At 44.5% G+C, this 22,291-nt stretch overlaps 1 protein-coding gene across 1 annotated transcript; it reads left to right on the forward strand.

Annotated features, from left to right (window-relative positions):
* The first annotated feature begins 1,491 nt into the window (after positions 1-1,491).
* Positions 1,492-21,667, forward strand: LOC139266242 (vomeronasal type-2 receptor 1-like). The gene is made up of 5 exons (XM_070884070.1): positions 1,492-1,758; positions 4,270-5,124; positions 10,623-10,850; positions 15,646-15,769; positions 20,748-21,667. Exons 1-5 carry the CDS (start codon positions 1,492-1,494, stop codon positions 21,665-21,667), a joined length of 2,394 nt encoding a protein of 797 aa, XP_070740171.1.
* Positions 21,668-22,291: the final 624 nt, after the last annotated feature.

Consider the following 22,291-nt stretch of genomic DNA (forward strand, 5'->3'; position numbering starts at 1 on the left):
CTGGCTTGTAATTGCTAGGTTTATCCTTCTCCCCTTTTTTGAACAAGCATGTAACATTGGAAATCCTCCAGTCCTTTGACACCACTCTTGTATCCAAGGAGGATTGAAAGATTGTGGCCAGCACCTCCGCAATGTCTATCCTTACTTCCCTCAGCAACCTAGGATGCATTCCATCTGGACTTATCCACTTTAAGTACAGGTGCAGTGTCGAAATTCTGGAGTTCCGGAATCCATTAAATGTTCCGGAATCCGGACTCCAGGACGATCGGTGGCAGGGTCGAATGGATACTGTAAAATGTTCCGGAATCCGGATCTTCTGCCGCTGCTGACCTTGGGGCCCCACTGCTGCCCGACCTCGGGCCTTGCCACTGCTCGCCTCGGCCCGTTAATCTCGCCCCGCTCGCCTTGCCGCCGCTGCCCTTACCTCAGGGCCTGCTCGCCGGCCTCGCCTATACACCTCCTTGGTGGGGCCCGCCCGCCTGAACACCTCCTCGGAGGGGCCCACCTGAACACCTCCTCGGAGGGGCCTGCCCGTACACCTGCTTGGCGGAGCTTGCTGGCCCGAACACCTCCTCAGCGGGGCCAGCTCGAACACCTCCTCTGTGGGGCTGGCCCGCCCGAACACCTCCTTGGCGGGGCCCACCTGCCCAAATACCTCCTTGGCTGCTTCCCGCTCATACACCTCCTCGGCGAGACTAGCCCGTCCGCCTGAACACCCCCTCGGCGGGCCCACCCGCTCGAACACCTCCTTGGTCGGGCCTGCCCGAACATCTCCTCGGTGGCTCGGGTATTTCCGGATTCGTGACGTCAGCAAAACCTTCCGAAGTCCGGAAATACCCGGAATCCGGAACGATCTCGGTCCCGAGGGTTCCGGATTCTCAATGCTGTACCTGTGCCTCCTCTTTATCTATTTTTATCTCATCCAGTTTCTCAGCATCCTCTTTGTTATCATAGCTTTGGCAAAGTCCTCTTCCTTGGTAAATACGGATCCAAAGTACTCAGTTAGTACCTTCTGCCTTCTGCCTCCACCAATAGATCTCTAAAAGGATTCCCTTTTATGTTAGCTGTCAATCTATTCTCATATAGTCTCTTTGACCCGCTTATTTCCTTTTTCACTTAACTTCTGTACTTTTTATGTTCAGTCTGATTCTCCCTTGTATTATCAAGCTCACAATAGTCACACACTCCCCTTTTCTACTTCAGCCTATTCTCTTTGTCATCCAGGAAGCTCTGGCTTTGGTTGTCCTCCCTTTCCCCTTTGTGGGAATGTACCTAGACTGTACCCAAACTATCTTCTCTTTTAAGGCCACCCATTTCTGCTTGCCAGTCTTTGACTCCAATTTACCTGGGTCAGATCCCTCTTTAATTCGCCGGAACTAACCCTCCTCCAGTTAAGTTTTTTTATTATAGAGTTTCAATTTTAATAATCATTGTTAATTATGATTATGTGAATTTCTGCTTTCAAGCTTCAATATTAGGACATACCGATGGATGCAAGGAATGATCTTCGCAATTAATGAAATAAATAAAGATCCAACGCTATTGCCAAACATAACTTTGGGTTATGCCATCCACGACACCTGCTATAATATTCCTATGGCTATACAGGATGCATTCGCTATAGTATCTGGACAGCAGAAGTTCACACCAAATTACCGATGCCAGTTAAATTCTCCCTTGGCTGCTGTAATAGGTGCCTCAACTTCAACCATGTCAATGGCAATGGCGACAATACTTGGGATCTATCGTTACCCTCAGGTGAGAGACTACTTTCACAGGTGGATCATGTTTAAGGAAAGGGATCATGTTTAAGGAAAGGGACTATGTTTCAATAAGACAATATCCCAAAATAGCTAAAAAAGCGAAATACCGTGGACGCTGGAAATCTGAAATAAAAACAGAAAATGCTGGAAATACTCAGCAGGTCAAACAGCATCTGTGGAGAGAAAAACAGAGTTAACGTATCAGGACGGTGACCTTTCATCAGAACTGTAAAAAGTTAGAGATGGCATCGACCTGAAATTTTAACTCTCAAAATAGATTGATCAAATGTGCAGCTAATTTTATATTGTTATGGAAATTGAAAGCAAACTGCAGTGAGCATCCCACTGAGCAGGATGCGTTAAAATTCTTCCCAACTTGTTTATATGTTCACGGGAAATACTAAACAAAGGACATTTTGCATGAACACATTTACAATAGCACCATGCATAGAGACCAGATGAATTGTTGTTCCAGGCATTACTAAATTATAATCAAAGTTTATTCCAGTTCTTAGCATCCAAAGGTTCTATTAATGTTTTATGCTTATTCCAGCTGTGAACATTCAATAATCTGATATAAAAATTACAAAAATGAGGTGTACAGTTTTGGAGATGCGAGACTAACAAGTCCTGCCATAAACAAAGTGCAAAATTTGCAATATCTTAAAAACATCTGGATCCAGGCTGAAAGCAAAGATTCCAGAGTCAAAAATGTAATCTTCACTAATTTTAGCAAGATAATAGACACAGGGATCGAAATTGCCCCGATTAGTGACGCCCGTTAGCGCCTCCTGGGGGCACTAACGGGACGCAAAACTGTTTTCGCCTGGGGTGGGGGTCTGTGTTACTGGCTCCCGCGTAATTGCGCAGGTGTTAGTGGAGGCGCTCCCCTGGTAGCGCTGCGCCCCACCGGTAGCGCCTCGGTTCGCTGCGTAACCGCCGATGATGTCAACTCCTTAGCGCCGCATGCCGACCCCTTTCCGCCATGTGGCGAACATTGGCCAGTGCCCCGCGAGGCTGCTGAGAGCAGTATCAGCACCAGCATTGCAGGTCACGAACCGGGCCGACATCCGCTCGCGGGGCAGAAGTTAAAAGGGAGGCCAGGAACGCCCTGTGCTGCTATCTTATTGGTTTGGCTGACTCACTGTCGCCCCACTTTTTCCTCTGTTGAATGGTCCGGGCCGCCATCGTGCAGCCTGGCACTCTGTTTTGGATGCCGGGCTGTGGCCTCAGCACCACGCCACCCTGGTGGCCCAGTGAAGGCCATCAGAGGCCCAGCAGAGTGCGCAGCGTCCCTCCCCTTTAACTGAAGGGGAGGGGCATTGAAACACGTAAGTGACGGGCGCAGGAAGTCCCACTCTGAGTTAGGTACTGTCCCCAATCAGGGCGCTGGGGATTTTCACCCCCACTATTTTCACAGTGATCATTTCTAATATTTAAAAAACTTTAGGTAGTTTTGCGCACGTGAAATGAATGTATAGAGGGCATCCATGGTCCCTAATGTCTGTGTTTGTAGCAAAAGAAACAAAAGAAAGTTCCTTTAAAATTATCACAGCTATTTGCTTTTTTAATAAAACTGTAATTAAAACCAATCTGACAGTGCATTAGAAGAAAGATGATTAATAGCTGGATATATATTTAATATGCTTTTGATTTTTACAATGAATTTATTTTAATGCCTATGGTTTAGCTGGGCCATTCACTTCCTAGTGGTCTATTTATGTGTGTACCTGCATAGTCTCTGAACATTCAGATGATCTGAGGAAGGGGTGGCAGGTATGTGTCTAATTTCTGCTAGTAAAGTGGGAGTGTGAAGCCCCATTGTCTCACCGGGAACAGTAGATACTAATATAAAAGAAGCAATGTAGTTGTATTTACTGAGTGGTGTAAGTATAGTGATGATGGGGAGAAGGGCATGCCTTTAATAATTTAAGGATGATACTATACTGATTTGTATTATCCAGTGTGTTCTTTAACTTTGCAAATATCCACATTTTATCCTACAAAACTGAAGTCAGCAAAAATCCTAAATGGCCATCCCTACTAATAACTTGTTGGTTAGAATTGTACATCCAAATGAGTTATGTTGCTGAGCGATTAAGTTTATGAGTAATTCATCAACTTTTTTGCAAAAACGTTAACTGTTCATTTGTTAGAGGAAGTCCTTCCACTCCAAACACAAGGTAAAATACTGAATGCATTAACTCCTGGTAGGACTACCACTGGGGATCTCTTACTGTATTATGGGCTACCGAACATAAAATAAGACCAATGGCCAAATCTATTTGCAGCAACTATGGCAATATATGTTTCCATGACAAAAATGCTTTTGTGGACCTGTGTGAGTTTTAATTTGAAATATGCATTGAATGGAATCACTTAATAAATGAAGTCATTTTACACCACACCAGAATTCCTGAAGTTGTAAGTTGAATTGTGTTAAAAATAAAACCCGTATTATTTTAAGAATACTATTATTAATTGTCTATTTTTTGGTTTTCTACAGATTAGTTACTTTTCATCTATCCCACGTCTCAGTGATAAAGAAGAATTCCCATCCTTTTTTCGTACTATGCCAAGTGATATGTTTCAGTCCAAAGTCCTTGTCCTTCTTGTGAAACACTTTGGTTGGAAGTGGGTGGGAATATTAGCAGACGATGTTGACTATGGCATACAAGCAGCTCAGATGTTTAGAGAAGAAGTAGAAAGTCTCGGAGTGTGTATTGCCTTTTCTGAGACAATTCCAATGGACAATTCTAGAGAAAAGGTCCTTCAGCTTGTTGACATCATAAGAATGTCATCTGCAAAGATTATAGTTGCGTTTTCTTGTGACACTAATATAGTTCCTTTACTTGAAGAGATTGTTAGACAAAATATAACAGACAGAACATGGCTAGCAAGCGAAGGTTGGAGTACATCAGGTCCACTATTTATTATAAAAAAAGAACACACTAAATACTGGACTGGAACAATGGGACTTACACTCCCCTTATGTGACATTGAAGGTCTCCAGGAATTTCTGTTTCAGACGAGTCCATTTATAGCTGTTCATGATATTTATATAGCTGAACTTTGGGAAGAAGTATTTAGTTGCTCGTGGTCAACTGTAATACAAGAAGAAAATAAACTTAAATCAAACATGAGTCAGTCTGCTCCGAAGAAAATCTGCACTGGGCTGGAAGATATGAGGGCAGCTAATCACTCCTACACAGATGACAGTAACTTCCGAGTCTCATGCAATGTGAACAATGCTGTATATGCAGTCGTTTATGCCCTGCATGATTTGCAGTCCTGCGAAAATGGAAAAGGGCCTTTTGAAAATGGAACCTGTGCTCATACATATGATTTTGAACCTTGGCAGGTCAGTTCTAATTTGGCTCTGTAGTGGTTTCCCTTATCACTTTCACTTGTAATTTCAGTTACAGCTATCATCATCATCATAGGCAGTCCCGCGAAATCGAGGAAGACTCTAAAAGTGAGTTCTCAGGTGACTGTACGGTCTAATATGGAAATTACAGTCTGTCACAGTCAGTCGTTGAAGGAAAGGGTGGGTGGGGAGTCTGGTTTGTCACACGCTCCTTCTGCTCACTGCGCTTGATTTCTCATGCTCGAGGGGCTCAGCGTCCTCCTGGATGCTCTTCCTTCACTTAGGGCGATCTTGGGCCAGGAATTCCCAGGTGCCGGTGGGGATGTTGCACTTTATCAAGGTGTATGAAAGCATGGGCCTTACACTAAACATCCATAAGGCAAAGGTGCTCCACCAACCTGACCCCGCCACACAGCACTGCTCCCCGATCATCAAAATCCACGGCGCAGCCTTGGACAATGTGGACCATTTTCCATACCTCGGGAGCCTACTATCAGCAAGGGCAGACATCGACAACAAGGTCCAACAATACCTCCATTGTGCCCATCGCAGCCTTCGGTCGCTTGAGGAAGACAGTGTTTGAAGACTTAGGACTAGATTTTCCACTTTTTTTGCCCATTTTACAGCTGAATGACGTATAACTCCCATATATCGCCCATTTAGCCACAAAATGGAAACTGAGGCCCATTTTTCCAACACTTATCGCCAAGCGTTACTTTCCCCATGTGCGTAACGCCGGGAAAAAAATAATACCGCTTGCCCACTTTTTGTGGGCAGAAACATCAGAACGGGCGAAATCAACACCCATAATTTCGCCCAGCGTTAGTTTCTGCACATAATTAATGCGAAATTCAATAATACCGCCCGCCCACTTTTTTTGTCGTAAAGATCACATTTGCCGAAACTAACGACCAGGAGATCGATCGCCCAGCGTCACTTTCACCACCTCGCACACATCTCGTCTACAATATCGCTCGCCCAAAACATCGCTCAGAAAAAGTGGAAATGTTCTGAACTAATCACAGCGTTGTGAGTGCAATTTTTAAAATCGCAGGTCGCTTCATTCAAAAGGCTGCTTCAACTTCGGGGGAATTTGGATTGACTCTGGATTTCTTCTCAGGTGAAGTAACCATCTCATCAGAAATATTTTCAGACTCTGGACTATTGGAGGTTTACTATAGGAGTATTTTAGTGAGGAAATTATTGCTTCTGATCAATTGCTATTATAATTTAATTGCAGTGGGGCCAGCCATTTCTCAGCCTGCATCGATTAATATACAGGTGCTGCAGAGTGCAAATGGCTCAATGTATAATGCACATCATTATGTGCCCAATTTAAGACGTGCAAGAATGAGGAGGAGATCCAGACCATACACACCCTGCACTTACAGGGAAAGGACCTCGACGTGTCCAAGCACACCTGCCTTCAGAGACTGTGCTTCCACAAGGTGGTGATCATTGAAATATGTGAACTCATCAGGCCACATATGCAGCCTGCCATCAGGACATCAGTGTCGGTCGAGGTCATGGTCACCACGGCACTGTCTTTCTATGCGTCTGGTTACTTTCAGGCTTCCGCAGTTGACATTTCCCCTCTATCTCACCATGCCACCCATCACTGCATTAAACAGGTCACGGAGGCCCTGTACGCGTGAAGAATGGACTTTATCAGCTTCCCCATGACAACGGAGGCACTGACTGATAGGGCTGGAGCATTCGACCGCATTGGTAAGTTTCCCAGGGTGCAGGAAGCAACACAGTACACTCACATTGCCATGCGGGCACTTTCTCAGGATCCAGAGCTTTTTCGCAACAGAAAAGGATTTCACTCCCTGAAGGTCCAACTAGTTGTTGACCACAACCAGATCATAATGGCAGTGAATGCCAAGTGTCCGGGCAGCTTCGATGAGGCTCACATCCTGCGTGGGAGTGCTGTCTCTGACATGTTTAAGAGTCAGCCACAAGGACAATGCTGGATGCTTGGTGACAACTGATATGGCCTAGCCACCTGGCTGATGATCCCCCGTGCATGACACCCACACCGAGGCCGAGAAGCCATAGAATGAGAGCCGCAGAGATCTTGGTCCTGTCTCTCATCTGTCGTTCGCAGTGGTGGTGCGGAACCTAAGGGTGGAGTGCCGTGCTCCAGGACCACTGGGAGGCCTGTGCCAGCAGTGTTCCTGGCTATCGCCTCCAGGGCCTCCGCCATCTGCAGAACGTACTCAGTCATGGTGGCCAGCTGTCGGGATATGACCCCCCAATGCATCGAGAAGCTGGGCACCAATGTCTACAGTCCTCCTGGACAAGTCTACCATCTCTCCGCTCTCATGTTGCGCTCGTGGACCAGACCTGCCGCGTGCACGAAACCTCCGCGGGGTCAGCGCCGTCCTGGGGACAAATGAGGTGCCATGTGGCGAGGTGCTTGTGGCCGGTACCTCCAGAGTGGAGGCGGGAATGACCGAAAGAGCACTAGATGGCCTTGGGGTAGCATGGCTTCTGGAGTGTGGCGATGCAGGTTCCTCGAAGTCAGTGCTCTCATCCGTAGAGAACAGACCCAGCGGATTGACGGGCGAGAATTGGAATTCCTCAGCAGATCGCGCCCCCACCTTCTGGCCTCTGTGGTCTTGCCTGGGCCCGCTGTAGCTGAGCTGCAAAACACAAATGAGGTTATTAGAGGAGAAAGTGGTGCTAGGGTCACAAGGTGAGTCCAGCGCTACCCACAGCATATGCACGACAAAAGCACGACCGCTATCAAGATCACAGACATCACATTTCATGACCTCAACACATTCTGCATTGCAATGAATTTCATTAGGCCAGCATTATTTCTGGGACAATTTTAGAAATCATCTATCATATATGATTGTTCAGACATGAGTGGGAGTGACTTTACATCACATAATGGTGTAAGCTTTACTCACATGGCATCACTTCAGGGTCTGCAGCTCCTTGTGTGGCCATCCGTGGGTGCTTCCCCACAAATGTGAGCACCCGTTCCTCCGTTTCAGTAATTCGCTGGGGACTGGTGGCCCCCCACCCGTTCGCCTCTGCACAGACCTCATCATCGATAGCTTCTTCTGTAAAAGGTGACAGGACAACATGGCATGAGATCATTGCATGATATCATTGCTAGGTACTGTCACATAGACTGATACAACACATAACCGACAGATGTAATCATGATTATTATGATAATTATCATTTTTTAACTAAAGATGTGCACCGTGACCACAGACTTTGACTACAACATTCCTGATAGTCACGCATGACTGTTACAAATCAAATTATATAAATAAATAAGTACATGTACATAAATGTAATACTTACTCTTGCGGATCCCACAAGGTCGTTCCATCGTTTGCGACATTGGTTGCCCTCACGCAACTCATTGGTTGCCGACGAGACCACCATTGCTATATCGGCCCATATCTGCTGGTAGGCCTTTGGGGTGGGCTTCCCATGCCCTCCCTGGGTCAAATCACCCCAGTGTGACTCGACCTCCTGCATGAGGGAGGCATTTGCCTCATCCGAGAACCTCCTTGCTCTTTTGTGCCCTCCAATGTGCTCCTCTCCCAGCTCACTGCTCTCGCCAACGTCAGTCTCCACTGCGTGCTGTGACACTTTCTCCTCTCCCTCTATTATAGGCCAAATTCGGGCAAATATCTGGCTGGTAACAGCTAATTTTTGTTTCCCTATTTGCTCTAACACTCTAAACTCTCCCTCCATCCCCCCAAAGCAGCCATACCACACCCACACACGCCTTCAGTCCCTCTCCGCTCCCTCTCTCTCCGTCTCCTCTTCTGCGCATGTCATGATGATCCTCGACCTCCTGAATCGCAGGAATCAAGCGTTGCCATGCCGTTGCTAAGGACGCTGACACTTTACGGCAGAAGGTCAGAAAGATTTAATGCTACCGCCCATTTCATATCGCTCGTGGTAATGCCCAATTTCGAAAGTGGAGACTAAGGGCTTTGAGAATGGGCGTGAAGCTGACGATCTGAAAACCCATTTTTACCACCCACGCCAGAAATAACGCCCATTTTTGGGCGAGCTGCACAGAAATGTAAAATCTAGCCCCAGGACCTCAAATCTGGCACCAAGCTTATGGTCTACAGGGCAGTAGTGATACCCGCCCTCCTATATGGCTCAGAAATATGGACCATTTGCAGTAGACACCTCAAAGCATTGGAGAAATACCACCAGCATTGCCTCCGCAAGATCCTGCAAATCCACTGGGAGGATAGATGCACCAACGTCAGTGTTCTCGCTCAGGCCAAAATCCCCGAACTCTGTTGGGCGGGCCATATCGTCCGCATGCCTGACACGAGACTTCCAACGCAAGCGCTCTACTCGGAACTCTAACACGGCAAGCGAGCCCCAGGTGGGCAGAGGAAACATTTTAAGGACACCCTCAAAGCCTCCTATTACAGCTATAAAGCCTTGCTGTCAGATTTTCAATATAGGGGAGAAATTGGGCTGCATCACACCTGTTCTGTGGATGGAAAATGAGGGTTCGAGGAATGAATTTCAGCCGGCTGCCTCCCGCACCCGATCCCTTCTGGAAGTATGCTGGCTGACAAATTGGAAGCTGGCAATTTCCGAGTGCCTCGGGCCCCCGCTTGAAACAGGTGCTATACACCTTAAAGGGACCACTGGAGGCTGCCAACAAAAAGGCACTTTTTTTTACTTACATATATGTGGAGTTAGGAGAAACAGAAGTGTACCACAAAAGTACTGCAGGCCACTGCTGACCCAGGTTCACTCCCTTCCCATATCCCTCCCGCCTCAGGACCTACTGAGCTGGCCGATTTTGCGATGGGCGTCCAGAGCTCGCTGGTTTTATGGAATGTGAATTACAGCCTGTGAAAGCAATGTTCCTCCACCAGATGCAGGTATGTATGACTTGGTCTATAAACATGGGTCCAAGGGTGTGACCAGATTGCCTCTGGTGTTGCCTGACCAACCACTCCGTTGGTCTTTTTTTTCCTTTAAGAAAACATAACCACAAGGGAAACCCATTGTGATGGTATTAATGAGGTTCAGACAAAAATATCACTAATTACCATAAAGCAACTTAACACCTAAAAGAAAAAGAAAAAAAATATTTTTGGATGAAATCAATCGGAAAATTTACACTTGTGACTTCTCACATAAATTTATTGACAAGAAGAATGCTAACATATTGCATCTTCAATTTTTTAAAACACTGGCATGTTCCACAGAGAAGTTTAATAAGAAAATGACCACAACCTAGCTTTTTAAAAGATCTATATCAGCTACCACAGCAACTCAACCCTGTCTCCACAGTGCTGAGATCAATACTGTGCCCTTTTAATGCATACCAGTGGTCACCTTTTGTGAAAACAATTATCAGCTGGCAGAGTAGAGCCAATTGATACTTTAAACGTCAAATATTGTCATACTGATGAAACTTCTGCTTTAAGTATTGTGATTGGGTTTAAAAATGTCATTCATGTATCTTTTCCTTGTAGCTTCTACATTACATGAAAAAAGTCCGGTTCCTCGATCAATCAGGGAATGAACGGCATTTTGATAAAAATGGTGATGTTTCAGCCGTATATAATGTAATAAACTGGCAAGTGACTTCTGATGGCATCATTGAATATGTGAAAGTAGGACGTTATGATGCCAGAGCACCTCCAGGACTTGAACTTACTATTAGAGAGCAGGACCTCATCTGGAATGCTGGTGAATTAGAGGTATGTTTATCAACAAGGTTTACCCTCAACTTTGCTTTCCATAAAGAGAAAGCATTAATTTAATCCAAATGTTTTCAATGAATCATTGAGCTTGTATACGTTTCTTATAAATTTGAATTGCTTGAAAGATCAGAGACTCTTGACTATGAAAAATGCAAAATGGTAAAATCTTCCATATATCAGCACTTACTTCCTACCTTGATGGACATAAAAATTGGTAAAAATTGCTCATATTTTATTGTCTCAATAGCCTCATTACAGATGGCTGTGCTTCCAAATCAGCACAAGCACATGGAGGCCAGGCACTGGGAGCTTTATTGCAACTGATTTGACATAATTTAACAAATAACTGGTTGAAAATTAATGTTGCGACTTTAAACATGTTGGCCTGCATTATTTGCCTCAACTTTGTTGATTTTTTTTGGCCCAACCAAGGCTGGCAGGGTTGCAAGTTGGCTGAGGACCCATTCTGTTGGGTCCCCATCCATTTATATAGGGCATGCGATTTCCTTCTGGAAGTGAGGGAAATGTGCAGTATCGCATATGTGCATGGAATATTGCAATATTATGCAGATGATGGAAATATAACTTCAGTAATTTCTGCCATAGCAACACTGGATGAAAGGGAAGCCTTGTCCCTGGTATTCAAAGTTGCAGGTGCCAGAAGGACCATTTAACATTTAAAGAGCAAAAAAGTTAATGCAATCAATTGCAGAACAATCAATTATATGTGAGCCGGCGCCTTCTTAAAAAAAATTAAAAATGTTCAGTTCTTCAAGCGACAGCACAGGTCTCCTGCCACACAACCTTACGGCTCGAGTCAAAGCTTGCCACCAATGCTAATCTCCACGCCCCTCAATTGTACTCTCCAGCAGAGGTTAGGAAGCCTGCTAAAAGTATTCAAATGACTCTGGCCACGGAAAATCAACCGGGGTCAGGAGTGCATTCTTGTAGTACTTTTGACAGCATTACAGCTGAGTGGAGTAGTGAAGTCAGGCTGCTACCCATTTATGGATTCATAAGAATTGCATTAAGGTACTACAAATACATTTTTCAAACTGTAACATTTTTTGTCAAAGTGAAATAAAAACTGGTATCATACACGATTGGTTAGGATCTGGAATGCACTGCCTGAAAGGGTGGTGGAGGTAGACTCAATTACTGCCCACAAAAGGGAGTTGGATAACTGCCTGAAAGAAAGAAATTTGCAGGTCTACGGGTAAAGGGCGGGAGAGTGGGACTAGCTGAGGTGTTCATGCAGTGAGCCAGCACGGGCTTGATAGGTCGAATGGCCTTCTTCCTTGCTGTAACCATTCTATGATTCTAGTTGTGGGTTTATTGCCAGTTTCAAAAAGAAATTTCAAGTGATGGTTTTCAGCTGGCTGGATGAAATCATTGGCTGGAATTTTGCCGGCACTATGCAGACAGGTGGGTGGCAGGTACGCTATTAAATTTAAAATGATGGACAGCGGGTCAGGACCCCACTGTGAACCCACCGCTACCATACTTTCCCAGATGTCGTGTCTGTCAACGCTGAACAGACCCAACATGCTGTGGCGGAGGAGCCAATTTAAGTCGTTATGCCCTTGTTAAGAGCCTATTAAAAAGAATTTTGAGCTGAACTTACCATTTTACCGGGTTTGCGCTGCTCAGGGATGATGTCAGGTAAGGATGTCTGTAGTTGTGTGACCATGAATTTATTTCTTTACTTGATAGCTGCAATTGTGCTAGAAAATGATTAAGAAAGGGAAGATAGACTATGAAAGTAAACCAGCACGAAATATAAAAACAGATAGCAAGAGTTTCTATAGGTATATAAAAAGGAAAAGAGTGGCTAGAGTAAATGTTGGTCCCTTAGAGGACGAGACTGGGGAATTAGTAATGGGGAACATGGAGATAGCAGAAACTCTGAACAAATATTTTGTATCAGTCCTTACGGCAGAGGACATTAACAATATTCCAACAGTGGATAGTCAAAGGGCTATGGGGGGGAGGAACTTAACACTATCACAATCACTAAGGAGGTGGTACTCAGTAAGATAATGGGACTAAAGGCGGACAAATCCCCTGGACCTGATGGCTTGCATCCTAGGGTCTTAAGAGAAGTAGGGTCTAGGGATAGTGAATGCATTGGTTGTAATTTACCAAAATTCCCTGGATTCTGGGGAGGTCACATTGGAAAACTGCAAATGTAACGCCCCTATTTAAAAAAGGAAGCAGACAAAAAGCAGGAAACTATAGACCAGTTAGCCTAACATCTGTGGTTGGGAAGATGTTGGAGTCCATTATTAAAGAAGCAGTAGCAGGACATTTGGAGAAGCAAAATTTGGTCAGACAGAGTCAACATGGATTTATGAAGGGGAAGTCATGTTTGAAAAATTTGCTGGAATTCTTTGAGGATGTAAGGAACAGGGTGGATAAAGGGGAACCAGTGGAAGTGGTGTATTTGGAATTCCAGAAGGCATTTGACAAGGTGCGACATAAAAGGTTACTGCACAAGATAAAAGTTCACGGGGTTGAGGGTAACATATTAGCATGGATAGAGGATTGGCTAACGAACAGAAATCAGAGAGTTGGGATAAATGGTTCATTCTCGGGTTGGCAATCAGTAACCAGTGAGGTGCCACAGGGCAGGGATCAGTGCTGGGACCCCAACTATTTACCATCTATATTAACGACTTGGAGGAAGGGACCGAGTGTAATGTAGCCAAGTTTGCTGATGATACAAAGATGGGAGAAAAAGCAATGCTTGAGGAGGACACAAAAAATCTGCAAAAGGACATAGACAGGCTAAGTGAGTGGGCGAAAATTTGGCAGATGGAGTATAATTTTGGAAAGTGTGAGGTCATGCACTTTGGCAGAAAAAAATCAAAGAGCAAGTTATTATTTAAATGGAGAAAGATTGCAGAGTGCTGCAATACAGCGAGACCTGGGGATACTTGTGCATGAAACACAAAAGGTTAGTATACTCCATCCCCTTTGCAATAAAGGCCAATGGTATCTTGGCCTTTATAGCAAAGAGGATGGAGTATAAAAGCAGGCAAGTCTTGCTACAGTTGTACAAGGTGTTGGTGAGGCCACACCTGGAATACTGCATGCAGTTTTGGTTTCCGTATTTACGAAAGGATATACTTGCTTTGAAGGCAGTTCAGCGAAGGTTCACTAGGTTGATTCTAGAGATGAGGGGGTTGACTTATGAGGAAAGGTTGAGTAGGTTGGGGCTCTACTCATTGTAGTTCAGAAGAATGAGAGATGATCTTATCGAAACGTATAAGATTATGAGGGGGCTTGACAAGGTGGATGCAGAGAGGATGTTTCCACTGATAGGAGAGACTAGAACTAAAAGGCATAATCTTACAATAAGGGGCCGCCCATTTAGAACTGAGATGAGAAGAAATTTATTCTTTCAGAAGGTTGTGGATCTGTGGAATTTGTTGCCTCAGAGAGCTGTGGAAGCAGGGACATTGAATAAATTTAAGACAGAAATAGACAGTTTCTTAAACGATAAGGGAATAAGGGGTTATGGAGAGCAGGCAGGGAAGGGACCTGAGTCCATGATCGGATCAGCCATGATCTTATTAAATGGCGGAGCAGGCTCGAGGGGACGTATGGCCCACTTCTGCTCCTATTTCTTATGTTCTTATGTTCTTATGTAAAAGCTCCCAACTCACAACTGTTCACTTTCCAAGATCAAAAGCTGTTGCTTACTGCAGTTGGAAGGCACATTGAGCTTTATGCAGGTTGTAAGTTTTTGGAACAATCTCTCTATCCAGTATCACCTCATTGGAACAACATCTCTCACCATTGACAGATCGCTTCTATCATCTCAAGTTCACATGCCATCTATTATATTAGCATCGGTGCCCTTGAAACTACCTCACCTTGGTCCTCAGAATCCGACCACGATCAGCCCCAACACCAGCATCACCAGACACACCAGCAGCATCAACAACAACACCAACCTTCTCCGCAATCAACTGATGCTGCACAGGACACAGGGCATCAGCACCTGACCACATTGCTGCCTGGGACGCCACGGATGGGCTCACCATGATCAGATTTACTTCACTTGATGCTGCTCACACTGGCTGTCACATGATGCACCAGGTTGGCACCTCCCCACACCAACACCATAAAGCATCCCTACAATGCCCAAGCCATTTCTTTTACATGATTGTATGATCATATGATTGGACGAGGATGAGGGTGAGTGTGAAGGGTGGCTAGTGAGATGGCGAAGTGATAATGTAGATAGAGAGGGATTGGTGAAGGTGCAAATTAAGTGCAAAATAAGTTGGTGTGAGTAAGGATGTGCAGCGGTAGGGTGGGGAAGGCAGAGTGATGGGGATGTGATGAGTGGCACAGCAGGATGAGGTTGAGTGTGGCTTTGCAGTAACGATCTCATGTGTAGTACTATTTTCATACCATTTCCATGCACAAACTGCCAAAGCCCTCATCCCAAATTACATCAATATATTTTGCCTGTGCATGTCAATGATTAACACATCAGGAAATGTATGATTTGATCGCAGATATTGTAGTAAATGAATAAAACTATTTTTTTTAATCATACCAGTAGTAATAATATTTTGACACTGTAACCAATTAAATAAAAGTCTGTGTTAGTGCTAAGATTAAGATTATCTCTTTATATTTTAATTTTTATGAAGTAAATATTGAAATGTGACCTATGTAAAACTGTACACATTAACAGTGTAGGAAACAAGACTCATTTCGGCCAACACATTATTTCAGCATTATTTCATGATGTTTTATTGTCTTTGTACTTGACAAGGTTCCACATTCTGTATGCAGTGAAAACTGCCTCCCGGGAACTCGGAAAAGAGTTCAACAAGGACAACCAATCTGCTGCTTTGATTGCATTCCTTGTGCCAATGGAGAGATATCAAATGGCACAGGTATACTTATATATAATAAAAATAAATTTCATTTCACAGCACTGATGTCCGCTATATGCCGAGGATGTGGGGAGCAGGACAGGCCTTGCATAGACGATGGTGGAATGGAAGTGATGTGGGGACAAGAACAATTTCCACAGGCCTCCGAGCCTCAAGTACTGATCTGACAAGAGGAGACAAATGGGTGGTTGGGTGTCCTCAGTCACAAGAGAGGAAATAATTAAAGTATTTATTTATGGGAACTGGTATGGGAGGTGAGGGACTCGAATCTTAAGATAGCTCTTGCTGTTGGAGCCTAATATTATAACCCATTCATATACAGCAACGTTAATTCATTGTGCCATTTTTGCCCGCCATTATCTCATTTTGACAAACATTATTTTCCAGCCACAAGAAGACCGGCTAAAAGGTGATTAATAAGAATTGAGGTGCAATCAGGAGTCACTCACATGGACATATACATTTGTAGGAATTTCAATAGTTTGTCAGATACTTTGCCTTAACTGTGGTAAAGTTTTTACATCTTTAAGGTTATGTGGAACAACATAACCTGGGATACCCTCCCACACGTACAATGTGCCATTCTGGCATGTACTAGGGAAATATAAATGATATATGATCCAAAATTGCATTAATTTTAGTGCGCCATTGACATGAGTCATAACTTGACATTATTTTGTTTCAGTGATTGCTGCTGATGATCAGTTCCCACAACTTGCAAATGCCAGCACTGCCATTTAGGAGCTCCATGCTCCAGCTAATGCCCTCTCTTAAGCTCACACAGCTGAACATGCATTTAGTAGCAGGAAGGACCTGCTCCCTCTCCCACCACCAGCACTATTTGAAGGGATCATCACCTACTTATAGTTTAGGAGCTGATCAATTTCTACTAGCTGTTGCTATGAGTCTACAAGTCTTTGGTGCTTTCATGCTGGTCAATGGAAGGTATCCTGGTAGCAGTCATGATTCTGTAGTTGCTAATGTCTACAGGGAGTGGTGTGGCAGGTACTGAAGGACGTTTACGTGACTTCAGGGCTTCTCCACAAACCACTTGCTGACAGACATGGTTGCACTAGTAGGAATTTCCCTTGGAATACAGGTTGATCTGGAGAATGAACAGAAGCCACAAAGAGCAAGATAAGCTGCTGAAAGGGGGAGGGGGGGAGGAGAAGGAGGGGGAGAATCGCTCTTAGCTGGAGGCCAGGATGTTAAGGGAGTAGTACTCCTACCTTAACCTTCACAAGGAACAATGTGTGAGACATCTGCACTTCAGTAAGAATGTCCTCACTGATATCTGCAGCCACAATTGCAACTTCAGAGCAAGGCTGCGAAGATGACCATGGCCATGAACTTTTATGCATTGGGTACCTTCCAGGCTGGAGCTGGAGATACTTGCAACATCTCGCAGTTTGCCGTCCACTCTTGTATAAAGGAGGTCACTGAGATTCTCTATTCAAAGAGAGCTGACTACATTTCAAACTTTCTTGCTGGAGACCAGCAGGTGGAGTGAGCACATGGCTTCATGAGGATTGTAGGCTCCCCTATGCTGCAGGGTGCCACTGAATGCAAGCACTTCGTTTTGCAGGCGCTGCATGTAAACTCTAACATGTACCACAACCGAAAGGGATTCCACTCCCTCAACGTCCAGCTGGTTTGTGAATATAGGCAGCAAATCATGCAGGTCAATGGAAGGTATCCTGGCAGCAGTTATGATGTCTTCATTCTGCGACAGTCGCTGTGCTATCTGCATTTGAGCCACCATGAGAAACGAAAGGGTGGCTACTGGGCAACAAGGGCTATCTGCTGATGACATGACTCATGACTCCAGTGCACAACCCATGTACACGTGGGCAGCATCATCATCATCATAGGCAGTCCCTCGAAATGAAGATGACTTGCTTCCACACCGAAAAGGGATGAGTTCACAGGTGTTTCAATGAAGGACCTAATATTTTGGATCCTGAACTACATCTTGAAGGGTGGAAGATGCTTGTGCGTGGATTTTTTTAACATGTGGTGGCAGTTGCAGTAGCAGGGATTAACCAGGACGGTTGGAGACCAGCTCTGCTGCAAGGACCTAGCGCGCACACATATCGCAGTGTGGGCTGGCCCGTGGGTAGCACGTGGGCAGCATACAAAAAATGAAAGCCTTGCTGCTGCACAAAATGTTATAGATCAGACCATTGGCGTGCTGAAACAACGCTTCCGCTGCCTGGATCACTCTGGAGGAGCCCTGGAGTACTTGACAGAGCTGGTGTCATGATTCGTGATGGTCTGCTGCATGATGCACAACCTTGCCGTCATGAGGGAACAGCCCTTACCACCATCTATATGGTGACTAGCTGAGGGGCAGGAGCAGGAGGAAGAGGAGGTGGAGGAGTAGGAGAATGAGGAAGAATGGCAAAGGCAACCCGGACAGCCCCTTTCTGGCCGGGCTGTCCATGAAGAGCTAACCGGAGTACGATACCAGCAAATGCAATTACAATTCCCCATTCACCAACAGTCTAATGCCTTACATTGTCACTGACCATCACAGCATCCACTTGGCCACAATATACAAATAAAAACCAACACATCATAAACCTGGCAAACTAAATTTATAAATGAAATCATGCCATATTGCAAATAAATGTAAACTAATCACCTTTGTACATTCCTTTAGTGCCTGTTTTCCATGTGCTTTTGCCTGTCCTAATGCTTCTACAAGGCGCTACCCCAATGGCTTCCGCATGTCTGGTGGAAGGCTGCTGTCTTTCAATGAAAGGGACTGAAGATGGCCTTGAAGGATGAACTCGAGGAGCTAGAATGCCTGGCTGTGGACTGCACCACCTCGGCATGGGCTGGAGGGCTGACAGGCAGAAGTAGGGGCACTGGCGGGGTTGGGGGGTGTGTGGTGGGTAGGGGGAGGATGAATGCTGTCATCTGAGCCACTGCCACTCCCCCAGGTCAGCAGCTCAGCAGTCCTAGTAATCTGTTGGAGGACAGATTGCTGGACTGCTGTGACACCCTGCAAGCACCTTTGAACACTGGAAACCAGAGCCATGATGGCAGGAGTCTGAGCATGCATGGCAGAAGGCTGACCTTGCATGACAACAGTCTGAGCTTCTACTGCATCACTCAGACGTTGGGTGGTCCTGCTTGTGCTGCAATGGAAGCTGAGACATCGGCCATCAGATGCTGCATCTCGGTTTGATCTGCAAGTGTGCTAATGGAGTTGGCTACCACACCACATGCCGGAAAGGATAGGCTCTGAGCACTGTGCACAGCCCTGTGCCAAAGTTGTGCAGGACTCCTCTATGCTCCTTGACATTTCACACAGGCTTTTTGGCTGGCTTCTCAATGCACCAAGCATTTCATTGTGCATACCCATCAGCCTTTTTCTGAAGCTTGCCCCATCAAGTTGCTTGTCTGAGTCTTCTGCAACAGAACTTGTGTGTGTCCTCTGGCGAGCTTGCACCAGCGCTATCCTTCCCCCACCCCCTCCCTGGCTGCAGGCAACTTGTGCCCTGTGTCTCACCACATGCCGATCCCACGACTATGTTATCCTCTAAATGACATGCATTGTCAGTATCTGAGCTGGTGACTGCGTGTGTGAAATTGAATAATGGTGTCATCACTGTTTTCTTGCTCTTCCACCTGTTGCTCTTCGACCAATGCCTGGCCAGATTGCAGTTCTTGGGTATCTGAAAGGAGAAATGCACAAGAGTAAGGTTGTGGTGAGGGATGGTGGGGATAGCAAGAGGTGCATGCTTACACCATCTTCAGCTTGTAAATCAGAAGCGATTGTGGAATGAGGGGGAAGTGGTATGTGAGAAGGAGGATTAGATAAAAGGATATTAATCTTCTATGGTTTCAGCCCCGCCACTGGCCACAGCCTCAGCAATGGCTGCTCCAATGATGGTGAGCACTGTCTCCTCCATGGGGGTAAGGACATGCAGACACATCTGTCCCCCACCGGTTAGGTCCTGCTGCCTCTGGTTTTGCACCACCTTTCCTGCAAGAGAGAGGGAAGCATGTGATTGAGTGTTGTGTAATCTGTTTGGGTGATGTGGTTGTCATAGTTGAATAGCTGGAAGTGTGTGAAAGCTGTGAGATGAGGGTGTGAAGCTTGCAGCAATGCTAAATGTGTGAGGGTGAAGTGAAGCTATGAATGTTAGGTATGAGCCCTGATTGATAGAGATTCTTGGTAGGTGAGTGATGTGTGTGGGGTGCATTGTGCAATTGCTAAGGTTAGTGGTGAAGTTGGTGGGATATGGCACTTGAAAATGCATTCACTGACCTTGACCACTCATGTGAGGTCATTGAATTTTTTGTGGCACTGGATTCAGGTCCTCAGGGCTTGACTCCTGGCATTGACCTCCATGGCTATCTGTTCCCACTGCCTTTTGAGATTTGTCTGGAGTGCCTCCTGGCCCTTTGTGAATCTCTCCTCCTCCTTTCCACCTTCTTGATCAAGGCCTCCAGTGCAGCATCCAAAAACCTTGTAGCCCACTCTCTCCCATGTTGGGCCATTATTGAGTGTTTCCCAGGTCAGAATCTGTTGTACAATGACTTGCATCCACTGTGACTCTGCAGTTACCAATATTGACATGAAACAAGCAATGTTAAATACTGATAAATTAAAGTGGCCTTTCTGACTAATACTCATTCTGTAGTCTTTGAAGTTATTACATAAGAAGAGCTGAAAGCACAGCAAAACTCTGAGGATATTATGTTCAAATTGTTAAAGCAGTGCTGAAACACAAATTTCCTCAATTTTTTTGGCACTATAACACCATAACAACAGAGTAAATCCTGCAGACAACAAGGAACTTCAAGGCCAATGTATTTTTTCCATTCAGTGTAGAATTTATCCACTTTCTGATTCTTCAGGATGATGTTTTTTATATCATATGATGCCAATTTAAAATCTACTGCTAAAATAAATCCTAATTTTAAAATTAATTGAAATATTCCATTTTCTCTTCATATTTCACAGAATGTTTTCAATGTCCAGAGGATTACTGGTCGAATGAAAAGAAGGATAAGTGTGTACCAAAGGAGGTGGAATTCCTATCTTTTGAGGAACCTTTGGGGATAGTTTTAACATTTTTTTCAATATTAGGGACCATTATCTCTGTAGCTATTGTTATGATATTTATAAAGTTCATGAATACACCCATTGTACGAGCTAATAACTATGAACTTAGTTTCCTCCTGCTATTTTCTCTAACATTGTGTTTCCTTACTTCTCTTACATTTATTGGTAAGCCTTCAGTCGAATTTTGTGTCCTCCGACAAATAGGATTTGGCATTGGCTTTTCCTTGAGTTTCTCATGCATTCTTGTTAAAACTATAGTGGTAGTACTGGCTTTTACAATGACAATGCCCAACCAAAATGTGTTAAAACGCTTTCGGCCCATGCATCACCATATGATTGTTGCAGCCACAACACTCATTCAGATAGCTATCTGTATTGGGTTTCTGTTGTCATCACCACTTTCTGTGGAGAAAAACGCAACGACTGTAGTTGGAAAAATTATTCTAGAATGCAGCAAAAGATCTGAACAAGCTTTATTTGGTATTTTAGGATATGTTGGGTTCTTAGCTGTTCTCTGTTTTATTTTGGCATTTCTGTCCCGAAAATTGCCTAACAATTTCAATGAAGCAAAATTTATTACTTTTAGCCTACTTATCTTTTTTGCTGTATGGATATCCTTCATACCAGCTTATGTCAGTAGTAAAGGGAAATATTTAATTGCAATAGAAATATTTGCTATCCTGTCTTCAAGCTTTGGCCTTCTTGCTTGCATTTTCTTCCCAAAATGTTATGTTGTTTTACTGAGGCCTGAATTGAACACAAAACATGGTCTGATGGGTCGTGCACCCCCAGCAGCAAAATCCACCTATAAAGCTTAGAGTTCCTTAAAGCCTGCCTCTTTGACCAAGCTTTTTGTCATGCCTCATAATATCTTCTTCTTTGGCTCGGTGTCAATTTTTATTTTGATTTTGCTTCTGTGAAGAGCCTTGGGACATTTACTATGTTAAAGGTGCTATAAAAATGCAAGTAGTAGTTGTTGTTGTTGTTGTTTAAGTAAAACCTCAGGTACTGATATCAATTGAAAATAGGAGTGCAATAACTGTGCTACATCATTGTAATGAAATTCTTCAATCAAGAAATAAAACATTGATAAATTAAACAGTGGTTCTTCTTTAGTAATTTGATAGCTCTTTGTAGAACTATGATAGTGTTCATGAACCAGTTTTACCATAATGGTATAAGTTCTGTCTCCTCCCCTCTCCCTTTCCCATTTGCCCATTTGAGACGTTTGAAAAAAAAATGGATAAATAGAATTGGAAATTGCTTAATTTCATAGGTCCACTACTAATTCTAAAATTGTAATTTACCCGATATTATTTTACACACAGTGTCAGCTGTGGCTCAGTGGGTAGCACTTTCGCCTTTGAGTCAGAAAGTTGTGGGTTCAAGTGCCATTCCAAGGACTTGAGCACAAAAAAATCTATGCTGACACTCCAGTGCAA

The sequence above is a fragment of the Pristiophorus japonicus genome, chromosome 6 (genome assembly GCF_044704955.1).
Source record: "Pristiophorus japonicus isolate sPriJap1 chromosome 6, sPriJap1.hap1, whole genome shotgun sequence".
NCBI lineage: Eukaryota > Metazoa > Chordata > Chondrichthyes > Pristiophoridae > Pristiophorus > Pristiophorus japonicus.

What these genes read in the sequence shown, in the direction of transcription:
- LOC139266242 (XM_070884070.1), top strand. Translation starts at nt 1,492, where the DNA reads ATGCAAGGAATGATCTTCGCAATTAATGAAATAAATAAAGATCCAACG. An exon ending in GGATCTATCGTTACCCTCAG is followed by an intron (nt 1,759 to 4,269) that starts GTGAGAGACTAC and finishes GGTTTTCTACAG; the next exon opens with ATTAGTTACTTTTCATCTAT. An exon ending in GGAATGCTGGTGAATTAGAG is followed by an intron (nt 10,851 to 15,645) that starts GTATGTTTATCA and finishes GTACTTGACAAG; the next exon opens with GTTCCACATTCTGTATGCAG.